The sequence below is a fragment of the Cetorhinus maximus genome, chromosome 14, assembly GCF_964194155.1.
Source record: "Cetorhinus maximus chromosome 14, sCetMax3.hap1.1, whole genome shotgun sequence".
Taxonomy (NCBI): Eukaryota; Metazoa; Chordata; class Chondrichthyes; order Lamniformes; family Cetorhinidae; genus Cetorhinus; species Cetorhinus maximus.
The window spans coordinates 7,318,441-7,338,409 of record NC_135892.1 but is presented as its reverse complement, the minus strand read 5'-3'; the positions used below and the strand labels follow the sequence as shown (position 1 = coordinate 7,338,409).

Sequence of the window (19,969 nt, the reverse complement as noted above, 5' to 3'; positions counted from 1 at the left end):
TAATGACCTATATGTAGGTCTTGCAAGAATTGTCTGCAAACTTGCAGATAATACCAAGTTCTGTTTGTGCGCTTAAATACTGCAAGGGTACTCCATGGTGTAATAATAAAGTCACTTGGACTAGAAATCCAGAGGCCCAGGCTAATGCTCTGGGGTCACGGGTTCAAATCCCACCCAGGCAACTAATAAATAGTCTAATGGCGACCATGAAGCTATCATCGATTGCTGTAAAAACCCATCTGGTTCACTTAGGGAAGGATATCTGCCATCCTTACCTGGTCTGGCTTCACATGTGACTCCAGACTCCACAGCAAAGTGTAAACTCCCTCTGAAATATCCTAGCAAGCTACTCCGGTTATGTCAAGCCCCTAGGAAGTTTAAAAGGAATAATGAAACTGGATGGACAACCTGGCATTGACCTAAACACCGGAAACGACAATGGCACACCCAGCCGTTTCAACCCTGCAAAGTCTTCCTTACATTTTCTGGGGGGGGTTTTGCCAAAACTGGGAGAGCTGTTCCTCATAGTCATACTCACAGAATCTTACCTTGCAGACAATGTCCCAGACATTACTAGAGGTGGCATCACAGTGGTATACAGTCAGGTATGAAGTCCTCAACGTTGACTCTGGACCCCATGAAGCCTTATGGCATCAGGTCAAATGTGGGCAAGGAAACCTCCTGCTGATTACCACCTATTGTCCCCCACTCAGCTGATGAATCAGTACCCCTGCATGTTGAACACCACTTGGAGGAAGCACTGAGGATGGCAAGGGCTCAATGTACTCTGGGTGGGGGACTTCAATGTCCATCACCAGGAGTGGCTCAATAGTACGACTACTGACCAAGCTGGCCGAGTCCTAAAGGACATAGCTGCTAGGCTGGGTCTGTGGCAGATGGGGAGGGGGAAAGAGGGAAAAACATACTTGACCTCATCCTCACCAATCTACCTGTCTCCGATGCATCTGTCTGTGACAGTATTGGTAGGAGTGACCATCGCACAGTCCTTGTAGAGGCAAAGTTCTACCTTCACATTGAAGATACTCTCCATTATGTTGTGTGGCACTACCACTGTGCTAATTGGGATAGATTTTGAACAGATCTAGCAACTCAAAACTAGGCATCCTTGAGGCACTGTGGGCCATCAGCAGCATCAGGATTGTATACATCACAATCTTTAACTTCATGACCCGGCATATCCCCCACTCTGCCATTGCCATTAAGCCGGAGAATCAATCCTAGCTCAATGAAGAGTGCAGGAGGGCATGCCAGGAGCAGCTGCAGGCATACCTAAAAATGAGGTGTCAACCTGGTGAAGCCATAGCACAGGATTACTTGCATGTCAAACAGTGGAACAAGCATGCAATAGACAGAGCTAAGAGATCCCAAAACCAACGGATGAAATCTAAGCTCTGCAGTCCTGCCACATCCAGTCCTGAATGGTGGTGGACAATTAAACAACTCATTGGATAGGAGGCTCCTCAAATATCCCCATCCTCCAGCGATGGGGGAGCCCAGCACATCAGTACAAAGACAAGGCTGAAGCATTTGCAGCCATCTTCAGCCAGAAGTGCCAAGTGGATGATCCATTTCGGCCTCCTGCTGAGGTCCCCAGCATCACAGATGCCAGTCTTCAGCCAATTCAGTTCACTCCACGTGATATCAAGAAATGGCTGAAGGCATTGAGTACTCCAAAGGCTATGGGCCCTGACAACATTCTGGCAAAAGCACTGAAGACTTGAGCTCCAGGACTTGCCGCTTCCCTAGCCAAGCTGTTTCAGTACAGCTGCAACACTGGCATCTACCCAGCAATGTGGAAAATTGCCCAGGTATGCACTGTGTACACAAAGCAGGGCAAATCCAACCCAGTCAATTACTGCCCCATCAATCTACTCCATCGTCAGCAATGTGATGAAAGGTGTCATTGACAGTGCTATTAAGTGACACTCAGCAATAACCTCTCACTGTCACTCAGTTTGGTTGCCATCAGGGCTGCTCAGCTCCTGACCTCATTACAGCCTTGGTTCAACAATCTCCAACTAGAGAGAATCTAACCATTGCCCCTTGATGTTCAATGGCATTACCATCACTGAAACCCCCACTATCAGCATCCTGGGGGGTTACCATTGACCAGAAGCTGAATTGGACTAGCCATATAAATACTGTGGCTACAAGAACAGGTCAGAGGCTGGGAAATCTGTGATGAATAACTCACTTCCTGACTCCCCAAAGCCTGCCCACAGTACAAGTCCAGGAGTGTGGTGGAATACTCTCCACTTGTCTGGATGAGTGCAGCTCCAACAATACTCAAGAAGCTCAACACCATCCAGGGCAAAGCAGCCCACCTGATAGCACCCCTTCCACCATCTTCAAATTTTACAGCGTCCACCACTGTGCACAGTGGCAGCAGTGTGTACCATCTATAAAATGTACTGCAGCAGCTCACCAAGGCTCCTTCAACAACACCTTCCAAACCCACAATCTCTACTACCTAGAAGGACAAGGGCAGTACACACATGGGAACATTACCAGCTGGAAGTTCCCCTCCAAGCCATTCATCATCCTGACTTGGAAATATATCGCCGTTCCTTCACTGTCGTTGGGTCAAAATCCTGGAACTCCCTCCCTAACAGCACTGTGGTGTTCCTACAAAACATGGACTGCAGTGGTTCAAGGAGGCAGCTCACCACCACCTTCTCAAGGGCAATTAGGGATGGGCAATAAATGCTGGCCTAGCCAATGACACCCACATCCTATGAATGATTTAAAAAATCAGATCTTTATATATTGGGTAAATAGGTCCGTGGTAGCAAATTACATTTAACTTAGAAATTAGTAGTTTTCTGCTAAATATGCCTACACCCTACAGGGAACAGAGTTGAAGCCGTCAAAAAAGTAAAATTTCTGTGTTAAAGAGCATAACTCTTCTAAGACTCACGCCCATTGCCATGAAGCCATAATTAAAGCAAGTTTCTAGGTATCGGAGGTACCTAGGTATCATGCAGAATTATATCAGCAATTGGAATTGTTTTGGTCTATGAATTCTTTTTCCCTTAAACTTTTTTTTAACCAATTTTATGCAGGAATTCTCTATTACTGCATCGCTCCGACTGTTCGCCACCTTCGTTGCTTGGAGATTGCGCTCGCCCACGGAGCTGATGTTAACAATTGCGCAAATGATGGAAAGCCAGTCTTCTTGCTAGCCTGTGAACAGGCCGCAGCCTGCACCGAAATGTGTATACAGATACTAGAGAAAGGTGCTGATCCAAATTCCAAGTTTGAGGTAAGGATGGCCCGAATGCATAGGGTAAGCATCGTGCCTAGGCATGCCACTTAGACAACAACATAGAATCATAGGAGCACATAATGATACAGTACAAGAAGAGGCCATTCAGCCCCTTTTGCCCATGCCTTTTCTTTGGTTGAGCTTTCCAATTAATCCCCTGCTCTTTCCTCAGAACCTTGTGGAAAAACTTCCCTTCACGTATCTGTCCAATTCTCTTTTGTATGTCACCAATTGAACCTGCAGCTATGTCCCTTCAGACAGAACATTCCAGATCATGGCCAACTATGTTTTAAAAGAAACAGTATCCTCATGTTCCCTTTGGCTCTTTTGCCAATCACTCTAAATCTGTCTCGTTAAATCAGCTTAAATCTAAAAATGTCCATTGGAAAGAGATCCTCCTTAAACATGAATGATGGGAGCAAATAGAATACAGATTGAAAATGTAAATTAAGTGTTTTTAAATGGTTAGGTAGCAAAAGGAATCCGTCTATAGGTCCACCAGGATCAACTGAACCTCCACCTGAAAGGACTAGGAACATAGGAATCTGGGAGCAGGAGTAGGCCATTCAGCCCATTGAGCCTATTCTGCCATTCAATATGTTCATGGCTGATCATCCCCTTCAATGCCTTTTTCCCACACTATCCCCATAGCCATTTACATAATTTGTATTTAGAAAACTGTCAATCTCTATTGTCAACATACTCAATGACTGAGGTAGAGAATTCCAAAGATTCACAGCCCTCTGAGTAAAAAAATTCTCCTCTTCTCGGTCCTAAGTGGCTTCCCCCTTATTTTGAAATTCTGTCCCCTTGTTCTAGACTCCCCTATCAGGGGAAACATTTTACCTGCATCTACCCTGTCTATTTCTTTAAGTGTTTTGTAGGTTTAACTGAGTAGTCAATTCTAATGGTCCTTATCTTTGGGGAGTTCCCACCATTGATGTCCACCAAAACCCCATAGCTACCACTAACTATCTTGCTGTTGTGGACCCCTCTGCCGCTCTTGGATCCCCCGCAATCCTGCCCCCCCTGCACAAGCCGCCTCCCCCACCCCAACCTGTCTCTGATATCCCGACCCTCCAAGCCATTCTGTACATACCCATGTGCCCGCTCCCCTCCTCACAATCTCTGCCCTAGATATAGGCTCCCTACTTGCTCCTGGGATGTGATCTCCTTCTGCAGCAATCCCTGCCTGACAGGGAGCCAAAGCCATTCAATCAGGCTGGCAAACGTCCAGGGCTCCTATTGAGGAGGTCCTTGAGTAAGGGCATGCTTGTGTTGGAGTTGACCTTCTCCAGTAGCTTCCCTATTGCACTTACCCTCCTGATGTGGGTGGGGGGGGGGGGGGGGTGGGGGTGTCCAGAGTGGGGTGCGGTGGGGGCAGGAGTGCAATGTTGCTCAGGACTGGAAGTCGGGGGAGGTGAGTTGGTTGAGGAGTACCTGTGATGGTGCACATTGTTGAGTTGAGTTGCACGTAGATAAATTTGGTGTGGGAAGATTGGTAGACAAGTGTAGGCTTGTTGGCAGATGTGGAGTGTTCTGCAGCTGAGTGTGTGATGGCAAGAGCAGAGGTTCTTAATGGTCTTGGCCTGTGATTCCCACGAGGTACCAGACAGTTTACTGAGGAGGCTGTTGCGGGTTCTAATTTTTTTCTGCAGTCTTGATGAGGCGCTGTCTGTACATGAAGGTTCCGTCAAGGGTGTTGCCTGGATAAACAGGGTGGGGGTCATGCTTCAGTCTCTGGTCATCCGGGGTGATGTTCAGTTCCCTCTTAGCGCTGGTACTGTGAAGGTGGAATGTGCTAGAAGCTGCTTTATTGGTGCTCGGTTTTAGGCACCATGGGCAGAATTTTAGGTCGGTGGGATTTTAAGGTCCCGCCGAAGCCAATGGACTTTTGAACGGCTCGCCGCATCATACGGCCCTGCCCCCGCCGAAACGGGGCCGTAAAATCCCACCTCATGTCTTGCGCTAGTCGGCCAGCTTTGCAATATTGTCGTTTAGTGTTTCTTCCAGCTTAGGGAATGTCTGGGCCTGTAAGCCACAGCAGATGTCATCGGCATAGATAAACTTCTAGGACTGGGTTGGGGGTAGGTCATTGGTAAAAAAGTTGAAGAGGGCGGGGGCCAAGACAGACCCCTGTGGTAGCCCGTTCATCTATTTCCTCCAGGCATTAGTCTTGTCACCCGTAGACACCCTGAGCCATCTGTCCTGGAGTAGTAGTTCATTGGGTCAGTACAGTAGCTCAGGGATGGGGAATTCTTGATGCTTTGATGAATAGTTCAATGTGCCAGGCTGTATCATACACTGCAGTGAGGCCAAGGAAAATTGCCTTTGTTTTAAGATTCCTTTGAAAGCCATTTTCAATGAAAGTGAATAATGCGAGGAACTGATCACATGAGTTCCTTCCTTGTCGAAAGCCTGCTTGGTCTGCACTCACTTCTGGCTTGATCTGCTGCAGGATTAGGTGCTCTGCAATGTTGAAGGAAGCTGATAGCAGGGTTATTAGCTGGTAACTTGATGGCAATTTTGGGCCTTTGCCTGGTTTTGGAAGGCCGATGACTTTAGACATTCACGAGGATTTTTGCAGCCTTCCCTCGCTTATGACCCTTGTAAAGAATTGGGTCGACCAGGAGTGGGCCTGTGGGCCAAGATGTTTGAGGAACTCGGAGGATGTTGTCATAACCAGCAGCAGTGCCCAGCTTGATGGTTTGTAGTACTTTGTCCAGCTCCAGGGTGGTGAAGGGTTCAGGGCAAGATCTGGAATTGTGCTGCCTGTGCTAGGGGTGAAGCCCAGGTTTTTTGTTGTCTCCTCCCATCTGGTCCGGCGGGCACAGTCTAGGGATTCAATCAGATGGTCTGCCACATCTGAGTCAACAGAGGTCTCACATTGTTGGAGGAGAGCGGCAGACCCCTCTTCCAGGCAAGATATATAAACTGGGCGATATCCCCTTGGAATGGTTCTCTTGGCTGTTTTGTAAACGGCTCTGTAGAAGCGACTGTATACCAACCCTATGGGGATATTTTGGAATGGTATCGTTATTACACTTTGTTCCAATATCCTGCTGTATTCCCCCCAGTTGGTTTTTCATAGGTTCCATCTCTTTTCCTTTGAGCTGGTGACGATGCGTAGTTGAAGTCCAGTATAGTTCAGAGATGGTCTGCGTTGGATGCGTGGAAAATTGGGCATGATGCAGGAAGTGGATTACTATGTACTAAGCTGACCCAGCGCAAATCAGGAGAGTAATCATGTTTCCACCTAGCAGAGTGGAAAGTTCCGGGCTGTTTGGGATCATGGATGAGAGCAAACTCATGCTGTGAGGTCCAGTTTGCAAGGTTTTCACCATCTGCATTAACGCTGGTAGCCTCAGTCTATGTGGTGGCTATTAAAGAGTCCTGTAGAGACAGCTTGGTGTGGTGGGATTGGGAGGAGCTGTTGGCCCCAGCTAACACTAGGGGGCTTGTAGACGTTTGCTATCCAGAAGGCACCAACATTGATGATGTCAGTGTGTTCAGTGGAGAGCAGATGGACTGTGTCAGCAGTGGTTGCTTGGACAAATATGGCACAGCCGTGCTTAGGGTTTGCAATATAGCATATCAGGTCAAAACTTTGTACCTGCTGGCTTCATTGGATGGGTGATGTGCTTCTTGAATGCAGATCACATTGATGGTGTGTTGTTGAGAGAGGCTCCTGATTAGGTGACCCTTGGCTGCAGATAGTCCCTCAAAATTAAGTTAAAGGATGCAGAGTGTAGGTCCAATGCTGTTGGACCTGCACTTGCTGGCAGTTTTTGATCCCTTGATACTGGGATTCTTCACGAGTAGGCTCGTTGAATTTGGTTTGCCAAAAGGATGATTGGTTTCCCTGCTATAGGCCAGGTACTGACGAGTGGTGCAGGGAGAATGCTGATCTATTGCTATCCAGTTTGTACAGGTGTCGGAACAAATGTTGGACCGTGGCAGTGACACCTATGAATGAATGGGAAAACAGCTTTGGTTAAACATTTTTATACCTCCATAGTTGATAGATTTTTTTTTCTTGATCTAAGAAAGGAAATACAAGGTACCATGTGAATTTTCAACTGACCAACAAGGCTCACCTTCCCCAAAGGAGGTCCTAATAATCACATCACCACACCCCGCCACGCACCTCCACCCCCCCCCCACTCTTCAACCCCCTCCACCTCCACCGTATCTCCTGTGGTGCAGCAAGAATCCAGCAATTTCAGGCCAACGGAGCCATCTAGAAATTGACTTGATGATTTAACAGAAAGATATTAGCATTGGTATTCTCGAAAGCTGAGATCAAAAGTACTGAAGGAACTTCTTCAATCAAACTTGCACTGTTCAAATGATTATCAGTTATCAAAACAGCGTTAATAACTAGAGAGCTGGAAGAAGATTCAGTTCACAGCTGCAACGCTGATATCCACAAAATGATCTCATCCCTCTCTTGCAATGGGAAATGGAGCACAGTGGAGTGGGGCTAGGGCCCTGAGTTGAGGGAGATGTGAAGGGCTGGCTTGAGAGCAGGAACGGGACTGGATCGGAATATGAGAGATGGGGAGCAAAGCTTGTTTTTTTTTAAGAAGAACATGATTCCTAAGGCAGGTGGACAATACAGTCCTAAGTAGGCACAAGGGTCCTGAACTTCCACAAAGATTCTCCTGGTCTCCCGCCATAACTCTAGTGAAAGACCTCGCCTCCAGCCACTTCTAAAGAAAATGCATGTCTGGTCATTTTTAGCCGTTGATTCCATTTCCTGAGAGAATCAGGCAATCGCCCACCAGAGTATGGCTCTCAGCTCGGAGGGTCCCTGTGGTACTTCAGGGGCATTGGGCTGAATGTTTGGTTCTGGAGGTGGACGGGGCCTGAAAATACCAGTACAGGCCGGTGTGCTGGTTTCCCGACCTTGTTTCAGGCACTGGCTATTTTTGCCTCAAGGGTCCGGGGCCTGGTATGGCTACCAGACCCAAGGAGGTGGGTAGCTGACTAAACTCATTGAGAGCCTTGCTAACGGCCATTAACGGACCTCCACTTTCCTGAATCAGCGGGAGGAAAGTTACCTGCCTGGGAGATGGGCACCCAGCGGCAGGCCATGCACCCAGCACTGCAAGCAAGCCTACAGGTTCTCCCTGCCTGCATGCAAGAGCAGCCTAAAGGCCTGGACTAATGCAGCCTAGAGGGACCCCCCCACCAAAGTGGTGGCCTAGCTGCAGGAACCATTTTTCATGTAAAAAGGTTGCTGATGAGGCGCCGACATGTTGAAGCACCCTCTCAGTTACTTATCATCCATTGTAGGCAACTGCTCCTCTAAAGCTGGAAGACCTCCAGTTTCGAGGACCCTCCCACCGTCCTTAAATGGACAGGGATCCTGTCTCCATGCCAACTAAGTGGACACTGAACCTAAAGAGTGACTGTTTCCCCTCGGGGTTTGGGACCTGGAAACAGTGCTGCCCCTCAGAGGGAAAGTCCAGCCTATTAAATATCCAGGCAGGCTACATTTTACGTGGAGTGCATAAAATGAATGTCCTGCTTTTCTCTGAACCCATTTCTGTTGGCACTCCAAGATGTAATGTAATTAAGAACGTTATCAGACATTTTACATTGGTCACCAAACCCTATTCCTACCTTGTGATCAGCAGTTTAGTTCATCCCACTATGTAATAACTTAACCACATTTACTGGCTACAAGTAACAAAATTAACCTGATTTGTTGATTGGGCTTGATAAAACTTTTCATGCTTTAATTACTTTTATAGCTAACCGGTCACACTGCTTTAATGGAGGCATCAAGAGAAGGGGCAATCGAGGTTGTCTGTGCTGTACTGGAGAAAGGATGTGAGATTAACGTTCTACAAAACGAGCGCTACAACGCTGCACATTTTGCCGCCCAAGGGGGACATTTTGAGGTACAAAAATCGAGACAGTACAAATACCCACTGGTGTTACTTTAGTCACTGAATTAACTCTGCCCTCATGTCTATCATGGCACCTACATCAGATTGTAAAAATAATTGCCTAGATTTTGCGGGGACATTGGCTTTGAAACTATCAGTGTTTGCCATCATTACCCCTTTTCTGAAAGTGACAGCAATTTCTGAAGTTCACGCATGCAGAAACCCAGAAGCTGTCTGTTATTCTACACATCTCCAGTGGGTGCGCTGTTGAGGCAGTTAATTAGAAATCATTGAACTGATGACGACTTCCACTCATCCTTGGAGGTGTCAGCTGTGGCTCAGTTCATAGCACCCTCGCCTTTGAATCAGAGGGTTGTGGGTTCACGTCCCACTCCCGGAAACCAGGAACTGTGATTGTACTCGAAAGAGTTGCAATCTGTGACTGTTGATAACTCGAAAGAGTTTCCACTCAGCCTCACTTGAAAAATTATGTCTTGTAAACTGAGGTGTAACTAGGTTTTTAACAGCATACTAAGCTCATAATTACTAATGAACAACCTCACTAGCCCTGAAAGAGCAATTTTCTATTTTTGAATGTCAGACTTCTCTATTATGATAAGAAATTCCATATATTTTTAAAATAATGTATTTTTTTTTTTAGTGGATGATATTTCAACTTCTATTTTAATCCCATGTGCATGTCGCAATCGTTTATCTCGGTATCTGTAAAATTTAAAATTAGAAGTGAATGGGATAAAGTGCTTTTAGCTTCCTGGTTTTCTGCCTGTGAGAATGTTTCACTATGATTGGTTATTTATTCTGCTTGATGACATTACTGCTGCTGGACACCTGGAGACCCCTTTGACTTGCCACCAGACTCGAACTGCCAACGGGAAAGAGGAAATCCATGCCACAGAGATCACTAGATCTTGGTGGGCAGCTTTCTTTGAGGTCAACGGTGAGCGCCATTGGCTGCTGACTGCAAAATCCAGCCCAATGAGGCTTATTTTCAAATACATGCTTTCTTCTATACTTTGTAATAAATCCATGTTATTTTCATTTTGTAGCACTGCTGAAGTTCCCAGGAGGTTGAATGCGATTCATGCTACACGCTGCTGAATCGTCAAAATGCTGTAGCACAGAAACAAGCCATTTGGTCCATCAAGTCTCTGCTGGTGTTTTTCTTAACTTGAACCATCTAGTCCAACCTCACACTCTCCTGTTAGCACCCCATGCTCATTGATAATCCTCTTTCCAAGCAACTATTCACTGCCCTTTTTAAATAGTCTATTAACTCTGCTTCATTAGAGCGATGTAGAGTGCACAGTTTTTTGCTTAGCATATTGCGGGTCGCATTTAAGCAATGGAGGGGAGGCTACAGTATAAATTCACTGGGATGTTAACCCGATTGAGGCTTAACATTACGAAAAGAGGCTCGACAAGTTAGGGATCTTTTCAGTAGAACTGAGGGGGTTAAGCGTTGACTTGTAAAGGGTTTCAAGCTTATAAATATCTATGACAAACTAAATAATGATAGAATACTTCCACGAGCCAGTGGGGTGGCATTTGGTGGATACATATTTAAGATCAAGACAAAAAGAATGGAAAAGCAAGGTTAGAAAATCATTTTTTTGGTGTCTTTGACTTGCTTTTAATTTCTGCTGTGCTCTGAGACCCCCGGAAAAGATAGACTTTTGGGACCTCATCCATGCCTATGGCTCAAAACTGCCTTCTGAAGTGTTCTAGCAAGTCACTTAGTTACATTAAACCATTACAAGCAGAGCAGCCAGAGATTCTTGATAAATACCAGCCTTGTCAACGATGTCCATATCCCAAGGATGAATTTTTCCCAAGAACTCCCACTGGGACCTGTCCGTTACGTGTGAAAACTTACTCTTCAGCTGAATTCCACTTTGTGACTCCACTGTCCCTTTGAATTCTCTGTTGTCTTTTCAGGATGCAGCTCCTCTACCAGATTTTCTTAGCAAGCTCCCTCTTGCTGGTGGGCATCCCTCCAGGAGCCTTCATAATAACTGACCCTGATTCAGAAAAATCTGTAAGAGCTGTAAGAACATAATATACTTCGGTAATAATGGCAGATGTAGAGTGCATGACCTCTTGAGCCTGCTCCGCCATTCAGTGAGATCATGGCTTACCTTCTACCTCAGTTTGCCATCCCACCCTACTCCCTGTATTCCTTCGCATCCAAAAATATCAGTCTTGAATATATTCATTGACTTTCCTCAGCCCTCTGGGATAGAGAATTCCAATGAATTGCAACGCCCTGAGTGAAGAAACTTACAATCATTGAATCGTTACAGCATAGAAGAAGGCTATTCGGCCCATCGTGCCTGTGCTGGCTCTCCTCAGGAGCAAGTCATGTGGTCGCAACCCAGTCCCCTACTCTCTCTCAATTTCCCTGCACGTTCCTCCCTTTCTTCTCATCTCAGTCCAAAATGGCCGACCCACTATTCTAAGCCCTTGAGCTGCTAATTTTAGACTCTCCAACCGGGGAAACAGCCTTTCGGATCAACTTTGTCAAGCCCTCTCAAAATCGTATGCATTTCAAACAGATCACCACTCCTTCTTCCAAACTCCAGAGAATATAGGCAAATTCTACTTATGTGGCAGAATCATGGTTGGCAAGGGCAGAAATCCTGCCCCGCCTTTTCCCAGCAGGAAAGAAGAATATCCCACTCACGTTCTCTTATAAAGTAATTCAGGCAAGCAACAATCAGGCAATCTGACTCTGAAACTGTTGCAGGTGCAGAGCCTGCACTTAAATGCCCAAATTGTGGACAGAGTCCCAAAAAATCTATTTATGCACAATTTAGTACAGCAAGATATTACGGTGCCAATTATATTAGGCAGGATTTGTGAGTTGGAATCAGTCTTGATATGATTCTGTTGCGAAAAGAGATGAATACTTTGTCAAGGTGATGCCCACCTTTTGATTTGTGTCATCCCCTTCCCGGGTCCAATTATTTACAGAAGTGTGAAAAGCCCCAGGACAATTCATCGACAAGATGGTCCAGTTAGGAACCCCCTGCTTTAACCTGTACTCGTAATAAACTTCTGTAGTGCCGTCACAAATGTATTGATGATGGAAAGAATTCAAAGTAAAGAAAATAGTAGTGAAGGAAATAAAATGAGATTTGTTTGTTTGCTGACAATGTGTATCTTTCTTTTAGGTCATTCGAGCCTTGGTTGCTCATGATTGTGACATTAATGTTATTAATTTGGATGGGAACACAGCTTTGCATCTGGCAGCACTGGGAGGCTTTGTTGACACTGCCAAGTTTTTGGCACAAAGAGGTACGGGGTCATGAAGTTCTCGAGCCAAGGCGATGCTTCACGCAGAGTCTTCTGCTCTTATGTTGGGGCGGGTTTATCTTTTTGATGCACCAGGAGTGGGCCCAATGGCCTGCAGGAGAGCCAGACGTCTGCGCTTCCCCGCAAGCTGTAGCGTTTTAACTGATTTTGATGGGCCCGGCTTCTAGTCAGGCACCCGGCTGATTCAGGCAATAGGCCCTTTTTAACATGCAAGAGAAGTGCAGCACACCTGGAAGTCTGCAAGTTCATGAGGCCTGTCTGACCTTATGTTAATATTGCCAAAGAAAGGGTGGGAATGAGATATCGTAGAATGATACAGAAGGAGGCCATTCAACCTACCATACCTGCTTTGAAAGAGCTGTCTAAGTAATCGCCCTTTCCTCACAGCCCGGCAAAGTCTTCCCCCTTCAAGTATTTATCTAATCTCCCATTTGGAAGTTACTATTGAATCTGCTTCCACTGCCTTTTCAGGCAGCACCTTCAAGGTCCTAACAATGTCAAGACAGGCAGGTGCAGAAACAGGAATTGGGAAGCAGTCACCACCAGCAAGCCAAGGGAATAGCCCCTGGTATACAGTAAATAAGCAAGGGGCTGGGCAGGAGGAGTCCCAGTGCAGTGAGGGCAGGGGCAAGGGAGGCCCAGGAATCTTTCTGGAACTTTCTTGCTCCTTCTAGATCCCAAGCCATCCTCTCAATATTTCTAAGCTTGGCCTCTTTTGGCCGCTCCCCACCTGGTTCCTGTGGCTGCCTTGATACCAGCTATGACTTTTTCATTTAAGTTAGGCAACTTCAAAGTTGGCAATGATAAATTGCTGCCAGGTGAGAATGTAGCTTAATGGAAAGGAGACGATTCAGCCCGTCGGGCCTGTTTCAGCTCTTTGTAGGAGTTGTCCGATTAGCCCCACTTCCCTCCTCTTTCCTCACAGCCCTGTAAATGTTTCCTTTACAAGTAGGTATCCAGTGTAATCTCAGGCCAGTAAGTGACTTTTATTTTAACCTCTCCCGTGCTCAGTTCATGCCGGGCAAGGTGGAAGTTGACCCCTTTAGCTCATTTTTAGCAGGGCTATTTTAGGCCAATCTAAAAGGCCTGCCAGCAGTAAAGCGGCTTAGATGTAGCTATAGATCATTATGGTTAGAAAACCTTGTGGGCCCCATGAGTTTCCAATATGTGTCATCAAGTGCAAACTTCTAAAATACATCTGATCCAATCAGTTGCATTGATTGTCAAGAAGGACAATGTAACCCATTGACCTTCAGCATGAAGGCAGAACCAGACAGAGAGGAATAATGACAAAGTTTCTTGCAGTGCACAGTTTGCAATCCCTTTCTTAATTGACTTCTTGGCTTTTACCTTAGGAAGCAACCCCAAAATGAAAAACCTGCAGCAGAAAACTCCAGCGGCCGCAGCCAAAGCCAGTGGCCACAAAGCCGTGTCGAAGGAACTCCGCAAGGCTGAACGCCTCTTCACTAAATATACCAAACCCAACGTGAAAAATCCCAACGCACCCTGGGCTATTCGGCTTTATGACTGGTCCCTATATCACGAGCTCGCGCTTCGGAATTCATTTGCCACGATGGACAGGGGCGACGGCACATTGGCAAAGGAGGATTTTGCCGCAATTCTTATGGAAAAAAACGTGCCGATGAAGGAAGAAGAAATAGCTGCACTGATGACTGCCCATGACAAGACTCGTTCTGGAGTTATTGACATCAATGAGTTCTTTAAAGGTACCAAGTACCTCGAGAAGGTTTATCTTATGTCTTCATATGAACCGAAGAAGAAAAAGGGTAAGAAGGGTAAACGTGGCAAGAAGGGCAAATTAGTGATACCAATACCAATTTGTACTCTTCCTGAAGAATATATCACCCGACGTGAAGATGGCGGTCCACCAGAGTTCATGATTGAAAGCTTCAAGACTTTGACGGATAGAAATCGATTTAGTCGTGATAACCCACCAGAGCATCCCCTGCAGGATGACTCTGCATGGTACTTGGATAAACCAGAAAAAGTGTACACCAGTATTAACTACGCAGCAAGAGCAGAGGATATGCAATCTTTAAAGAGAGCTTTTTTTCAGGGAATACCAGTCGACGTGCAGGACAAGTTTTTCTCAACACCGCTTATGACAGCCTGTTCAGATGGAAATTTTACACTTGCCAAATACCTTTTGGAAGCAAAGTATGTCTGACTCCTTTCTGGCTGCTGTTAAGTTCATCTGGAATTTATTTTCATTGATGCGGTATAGATTTTCTTGCAAAATTTGATGACGGGTGATTTGAGCCAAGTTTCAAGGGAAACTGATGGGGCAAATTTGGGGAAGGTGTTGGGGAGTCTAAAGGTGGGATTTTCCAACCCCTCCTGTTGCAGGGATCGTCCAGTCCTGCCGAAAGTCAATGGACTTATGGCTGGACTGCCACCATCCCATACAACGGATCCTGCCACAGCGAGACTGGAAAAACCCAGCATAGGATTAGGGGACATGGTCAAAGAATTACAGCCAGTGTGAAATCAGGAAGCAGCTCTTCACTCAGGGGATTTGAAATTTGGAGCGCTCTTCCGTAGATGGCAATTGATGCCAGATCGGTTGTTAATTTTAAACCTGAGATTGATAGCTTTTTGTTAGCCAAAGGTATTGAAGGATATGGGGCAGAGGTGGGTATGTGGAGTTAGTTTGCAGATCAGCTATGATCTTACTGAGTGGCTGAACAGACTCTAGGGGCTCAATCACCAACCCCTGTCCCTATGAATACACTTTAGGCAAGTATGCTGGGAGTCCAAGAGAACAAAATTGGGTGCTCAATATTTCATCCGCTCTCTGCTATCTGATGCTGTATTTGCAGTCTGCAGCTGTATATAACATTTGGATTACAGCACATCCACATGGGCAGGCATTTTGTAATGAGATATAAATGATAGGAAAACACCCTATCATGTGTTTCCTACCATCTGAACCGTAGTAATCAGATGATCCTGGCATTCAGGAGCAGGATTCGCAGACGTGGGAGCTGTATTTGCCTGGTTACAAAACAATTAATTGAGTGAATTAGGTAAAGTGGAAGGTGTGAAAAACATTTAATTTTTCTTCTTCTACTTCTGCTGGGGCCACCAGCCAGGCTACACTGAGCAAAGGGCACCAGTAACTTCTCTTCCCCATCCCCAATCAGGATGAGCAATCCAGCAATAGCGGAAAGTATACTGGGACCCCACCAAAATCATGTTAATGAACCTGACACCAGGAAATCATATGAACTTATTTCAGTTGCTTTTCTTAATATTTACCCTGTGATATGCACTATTTTGCTTCTGTCCATGATCGAATGTTATCGTTTATTGTGAGGGGAATTGATTACAAAGGTAGGGAGGTTTTGCTTCAGTTGTACAGGGCACTGGTGAGACCACATCTGGAATATTGTGTACAGTACTGGTCTCCTTATTTAAGAAAAAATGTAAATGTAAATTACCAGACTAATACCAAGAATGGACAGTTGTCTTATGAGGAAAAGTTGGACAGGTTAGGCTTGTATCAGCTGGAGTTTAGAGTAAGAAGCAACTTGATTGAGACCTTTAAGATCCTGAGGGGCCTTGACAGGGTGGATGTGAAGAGGATGTTTGCTCTTGTAGGAGAATCTAGAACTAGGGGTCACTGTTTAAAAATAAGGGGTCATTCATTTAAGACAGGGATGAGGAGAAATCTTTCCTCTCAGAGAGCCGTGAGTCTTTGGAAATCTCTTCCTCAAAAGATAGTGGAAGCAGAGTCTTTGAATATTTTAAAGGCAAAGATAGATAGATTCTTGATTAACAAGGGGGTGAAAGATTATTGAGGGTAGGCAGGAATGTGAACTGGAGGTTACAATCAGATCAGCCATGATCTTATTGAATGGCGGAGCAGGCTTGAGGGGCTATGTGGCCTACTCCTGCTCCTATTTCGTATGTTTGTATGATAAATAGACCTTCAGATTTTCAACTTTTATTAATTATACTGAATTTGGGACCAGAAATCAGTTTGGAGCAATGTGTGTTCTTTTTTGGTCAAAGTTTTTGACTTTAGTCAGCAAAACCTCTTTTAAAGGAACAAAAGATTACTTCAAGAAGATGATTAGTGCTTACAATTGTTTTCACAAAGTAAAGCAGTGAACAGCATTGATGTGCATCATTATCTGTATCCTTGATTGCTCGCTCTGTATGATCTTCATTCAGCCATCTGGACATGATGTGGCTGTCTAACGTTTATAGAGAAAAGGTGAGGGGCAAGAAAATGGGCTCTGTGGCACGTGTGTTTTTTCTGTGTTGCATATGTACAAAAATGGCATCCACCCCATGTGTGCACAATTCTGCTGCAGAACACATCTGACGCCATGTAAGTAAGGACCAAATAAGATGCATTCTTTACCCACGTCAGATGCAGGTTCTAAGCCATTAACTTAGGGGGAAAAAGAGGCCTAACATCTGATTCAGCCTCCTTGGGCAACTTTGGCCTGCTCCAGAGCCTCCTCAGGCTGTTCGTACTCTGCAAGTGAAGCGCCCAGAGATGGACGTTGCTGAATTTTTAGGCTGAGGGGTTCCCATGCAAAACAGGAAATGGGGCTTAATGTCTCCCAGCAGAAGTGTACTGTTCTAATTTAACATTTTTGGAATTTGTTGTCAGAAAATAGTGTGAGGTTCACACTTGAAGGCTTAATGATAGGGATTTGTTTTAGATTCCTTTCTTGAGGGATTTGCCTTCACTTACCATTGTTAGATTTTGGTTGTTTAATAATGTCAGGTAATTCTGGATTGAGGAAATATTGACTTTGCATTGTGGTGCTTGAATGGATAATACCTCATTGTAGATGTGATATGCAGTAATACCCTATTATTCTTTAGAGATTTTTCAGGAAATCGCTTGTGTATTATTACACCAATATGCCTCTAAGTAGATGTCATATTGTATGTTATTTTCCTAAGAGAGCATATGAACCTCTAGTTAATATTACCAATTAGAATAAGCACATTCTAATAGAGCGAATAGCTCCATTAGAAACTAATCGTCATGAACAATACAGTTATGTTGTAATGTTTTATGTATTCCTAGGGCTAATATAAATGCATATGATAATTTACGGTGGACACCACTTCACCATGCTTGCCATGCAGGACAACAGGACATTGTCAAATTACTACTGGATGCTGGTGCATCGATTAATGCAGTTTCCATAAATGGAGCCACACCTTTAATGAGAGCAGTTGAAAGCTGCAGATTGGACTGTGTAACGTATCTGATTGATCATGGGGCTAGAGTTGACATGGAGAACAGTAAAGGTAATGCTAGCACTGGGTGACATGGTCTGCAAATGTTATGAACCAAAGTTGAAAGAAAACATTTACTGCAAAAAGAACTTGGCAGGCCTTGGCTTGGCATGACAGTTTAAAGTGGGCGATTTGTTGAGTCAGCAACCTGTTTTGCAAATCTCCACATTTTTAGCTCCATTGCATCCAAGATAAGGTGTAGGTTCGATATCCCAATTTTCTGGTTAATACTTTCAGAATGTTAAGAGAATCAAAGAGGGAAATGAATGAAAGAACAGAATGTCCTTAATAGTTCAAAAAGGCAGAAGCTTTAATTGCATGGGCCAGCAATGCTGTCTTGATTTGCCTGCCCAGCTGCAAACTATGTGGTTCCCAAGCTCTGTCAGTGCTCTGAGCAAACCGTGCTCATTTAAAATGTCATGAAGATATTAATGTATATCATATTATTGGAAAATATTTTTCTTTTTAAAAAAAAAAGCCGTTTAGTCTGTGGGTGTGTCTTAATTGAATTAAAGCCAGCTAGTCTGGGCACTTTGTGTACTAGTTTTGAGATGTAAGAGAGGTAGAGTGCATTTGCATTTTTTGAATAGAGCATTCAAGAAGGCAAGCAAAATCTGGCACCTAGAGAGCAGAGACCAAGTAATGTGTTTATATTACTAATAAAATTGGTACTATGAAAGGGGTTTTGTTGTTAGAAGAGGCTGGTGATACAATAAGAATTTGCATTCAATGAGCTGTGCTAGGTATAACTTCAGCAGTTTTCGTGTGTGCAGGGCAGAGGCAATGTAAGATCAAAGTAGCCGTAAGCCTACAACTGCCTCCACAGGTACCAAAGTGAAAGGAACCTCATTTTGAATTCATAAAGTGAAAATGCTTTGCCTGGTGTCTAGTTAAGTCTATGGGTTGCTGTTGCCTTAATGGAGATTAGTTTAAGAATTTGTTAAAAGTTATAATAGTAATTTGTAGCCATGTATATGTGTTTAATGTGTTGTAACTTAATAAAATGTTTCATTTAGTTTAATATAAAACCTTTCGAGAACTGGTGGTCTGATTCCTGAATTTAGAGTTGCATCTCAAACATACTACTTAAAAATATAGGTTGTGACAGTTGTTTAAAGTTTCTCTCTGGAATTTTTAAATAACTCAGCTTTACCAAAAGGCTGTCTCATAACAAAAAAAAAAGACGAAAAGACTTGTTTTTATACAGTTTCATTCACAGCCTTGGGATGCCCCAAAGCTCTTTACAGCCAATACAGTCCATTTGAAGTGTTGTCACTGTTAAAGCCCAAGCATGCATGTTAATCATTGGAAAGGTTCGTAATGTAGCGGGTAGGTCTGTGCAGTCTTTGCCATGGGAGAAGGCCTGTAATAAAGTTGTTGTTCTACTTGGTGGGCAGGTCTCTCCAACACCTTGCGTAGCAGGACCTTGTGCACCATTACCTTCAAAGAACCATCCGAAAGTTGGACTGTATTTCCCCAGCAATATGTAACAGAAAAAGCCAAGCCTCTGTCATGAAGAGGAGCCTTAACACAGTTCTACTGCCTGATAATTTACCCCACTGCCTTGATGCCCTACGCTATGTCATGTGGTACATGCTGGGAGCAGACTCAAGCTATGGCAATGAGAAGTCCTCGGTTTTGCAGAATAGGCATATCTGACTTGAAACATTAACTCAGTTTCTCTCTGCATGGATGTCGCCAGCCCTGCTGAGTTTTTCCATCACTTTCAGTTTTTATTACGGAAGACCTCATACCTTGGTAGAAGGCATTCTGCCTATCAAGGGGAAAAAAATTGTCTTTTTTTGAAAAAAGATCTTAATTGCTCCTGAAGAAACAAATGATCCAATTTTATTAAAGAAGCTTATGGATAAATCTCATGCTGTTTACTTCCAGTGAACAATTAGAGACTGTATGCTGGCTTCATATATTCAGCACAGGCATAATGGGCTGAATGACCTCCTGTGCTGTATCATTCTATGACTCTGTACCAACTAGTAAAAGATCTCAATTCAAAATTATTCATCCGATGTTTTATGCTGCATTCCACATCCATTGGCAGAGCCCCACTAAACTAAGTACTTACTGTGAAGAAATGATTAACAACTATATCATTTTGAAATGCCCATTGATTGATTGTAAAAATTACCAGAAGACAATTACAGATAAG

The 19,969-nt window shown here is 44.5% G+C and overlaps 1 protein-coding gene across 1 annotated transcript in view; it reads left to right on the top strand.

Moving 5' to 3' along the window:
• Positions 1-19,969, top strand: part of ankef1a (ankyrin repeat and EF-hand domain containing 1a) — a 43,016-nt gene that overhangs the window by 13,666 nt on the left and 9,381 nt on the right. The window contains exons 2-6 of the mRNA XM_078556440.1: positions 3,084-3,283; positions 9,046-9,195; positions 12,375-12,498; positions 13,872-14,694; positions 17,588-17,814. Coding sequence (XP_078412566.1) covers positions 3,084-3,283; positions 9,046-9,195; positions 12,375-12,498; positions 13,872-14,694; positions 17,588-17,814 — 1,524 coding nt within the window. The remainder of the gene's footprint in view (positions 1-3,083; positions 3,284-9,045; positions 9,196-12,374; positions 12,499-13,871; positions 14,695-17,587; positions 17,815-19,969) is intronic.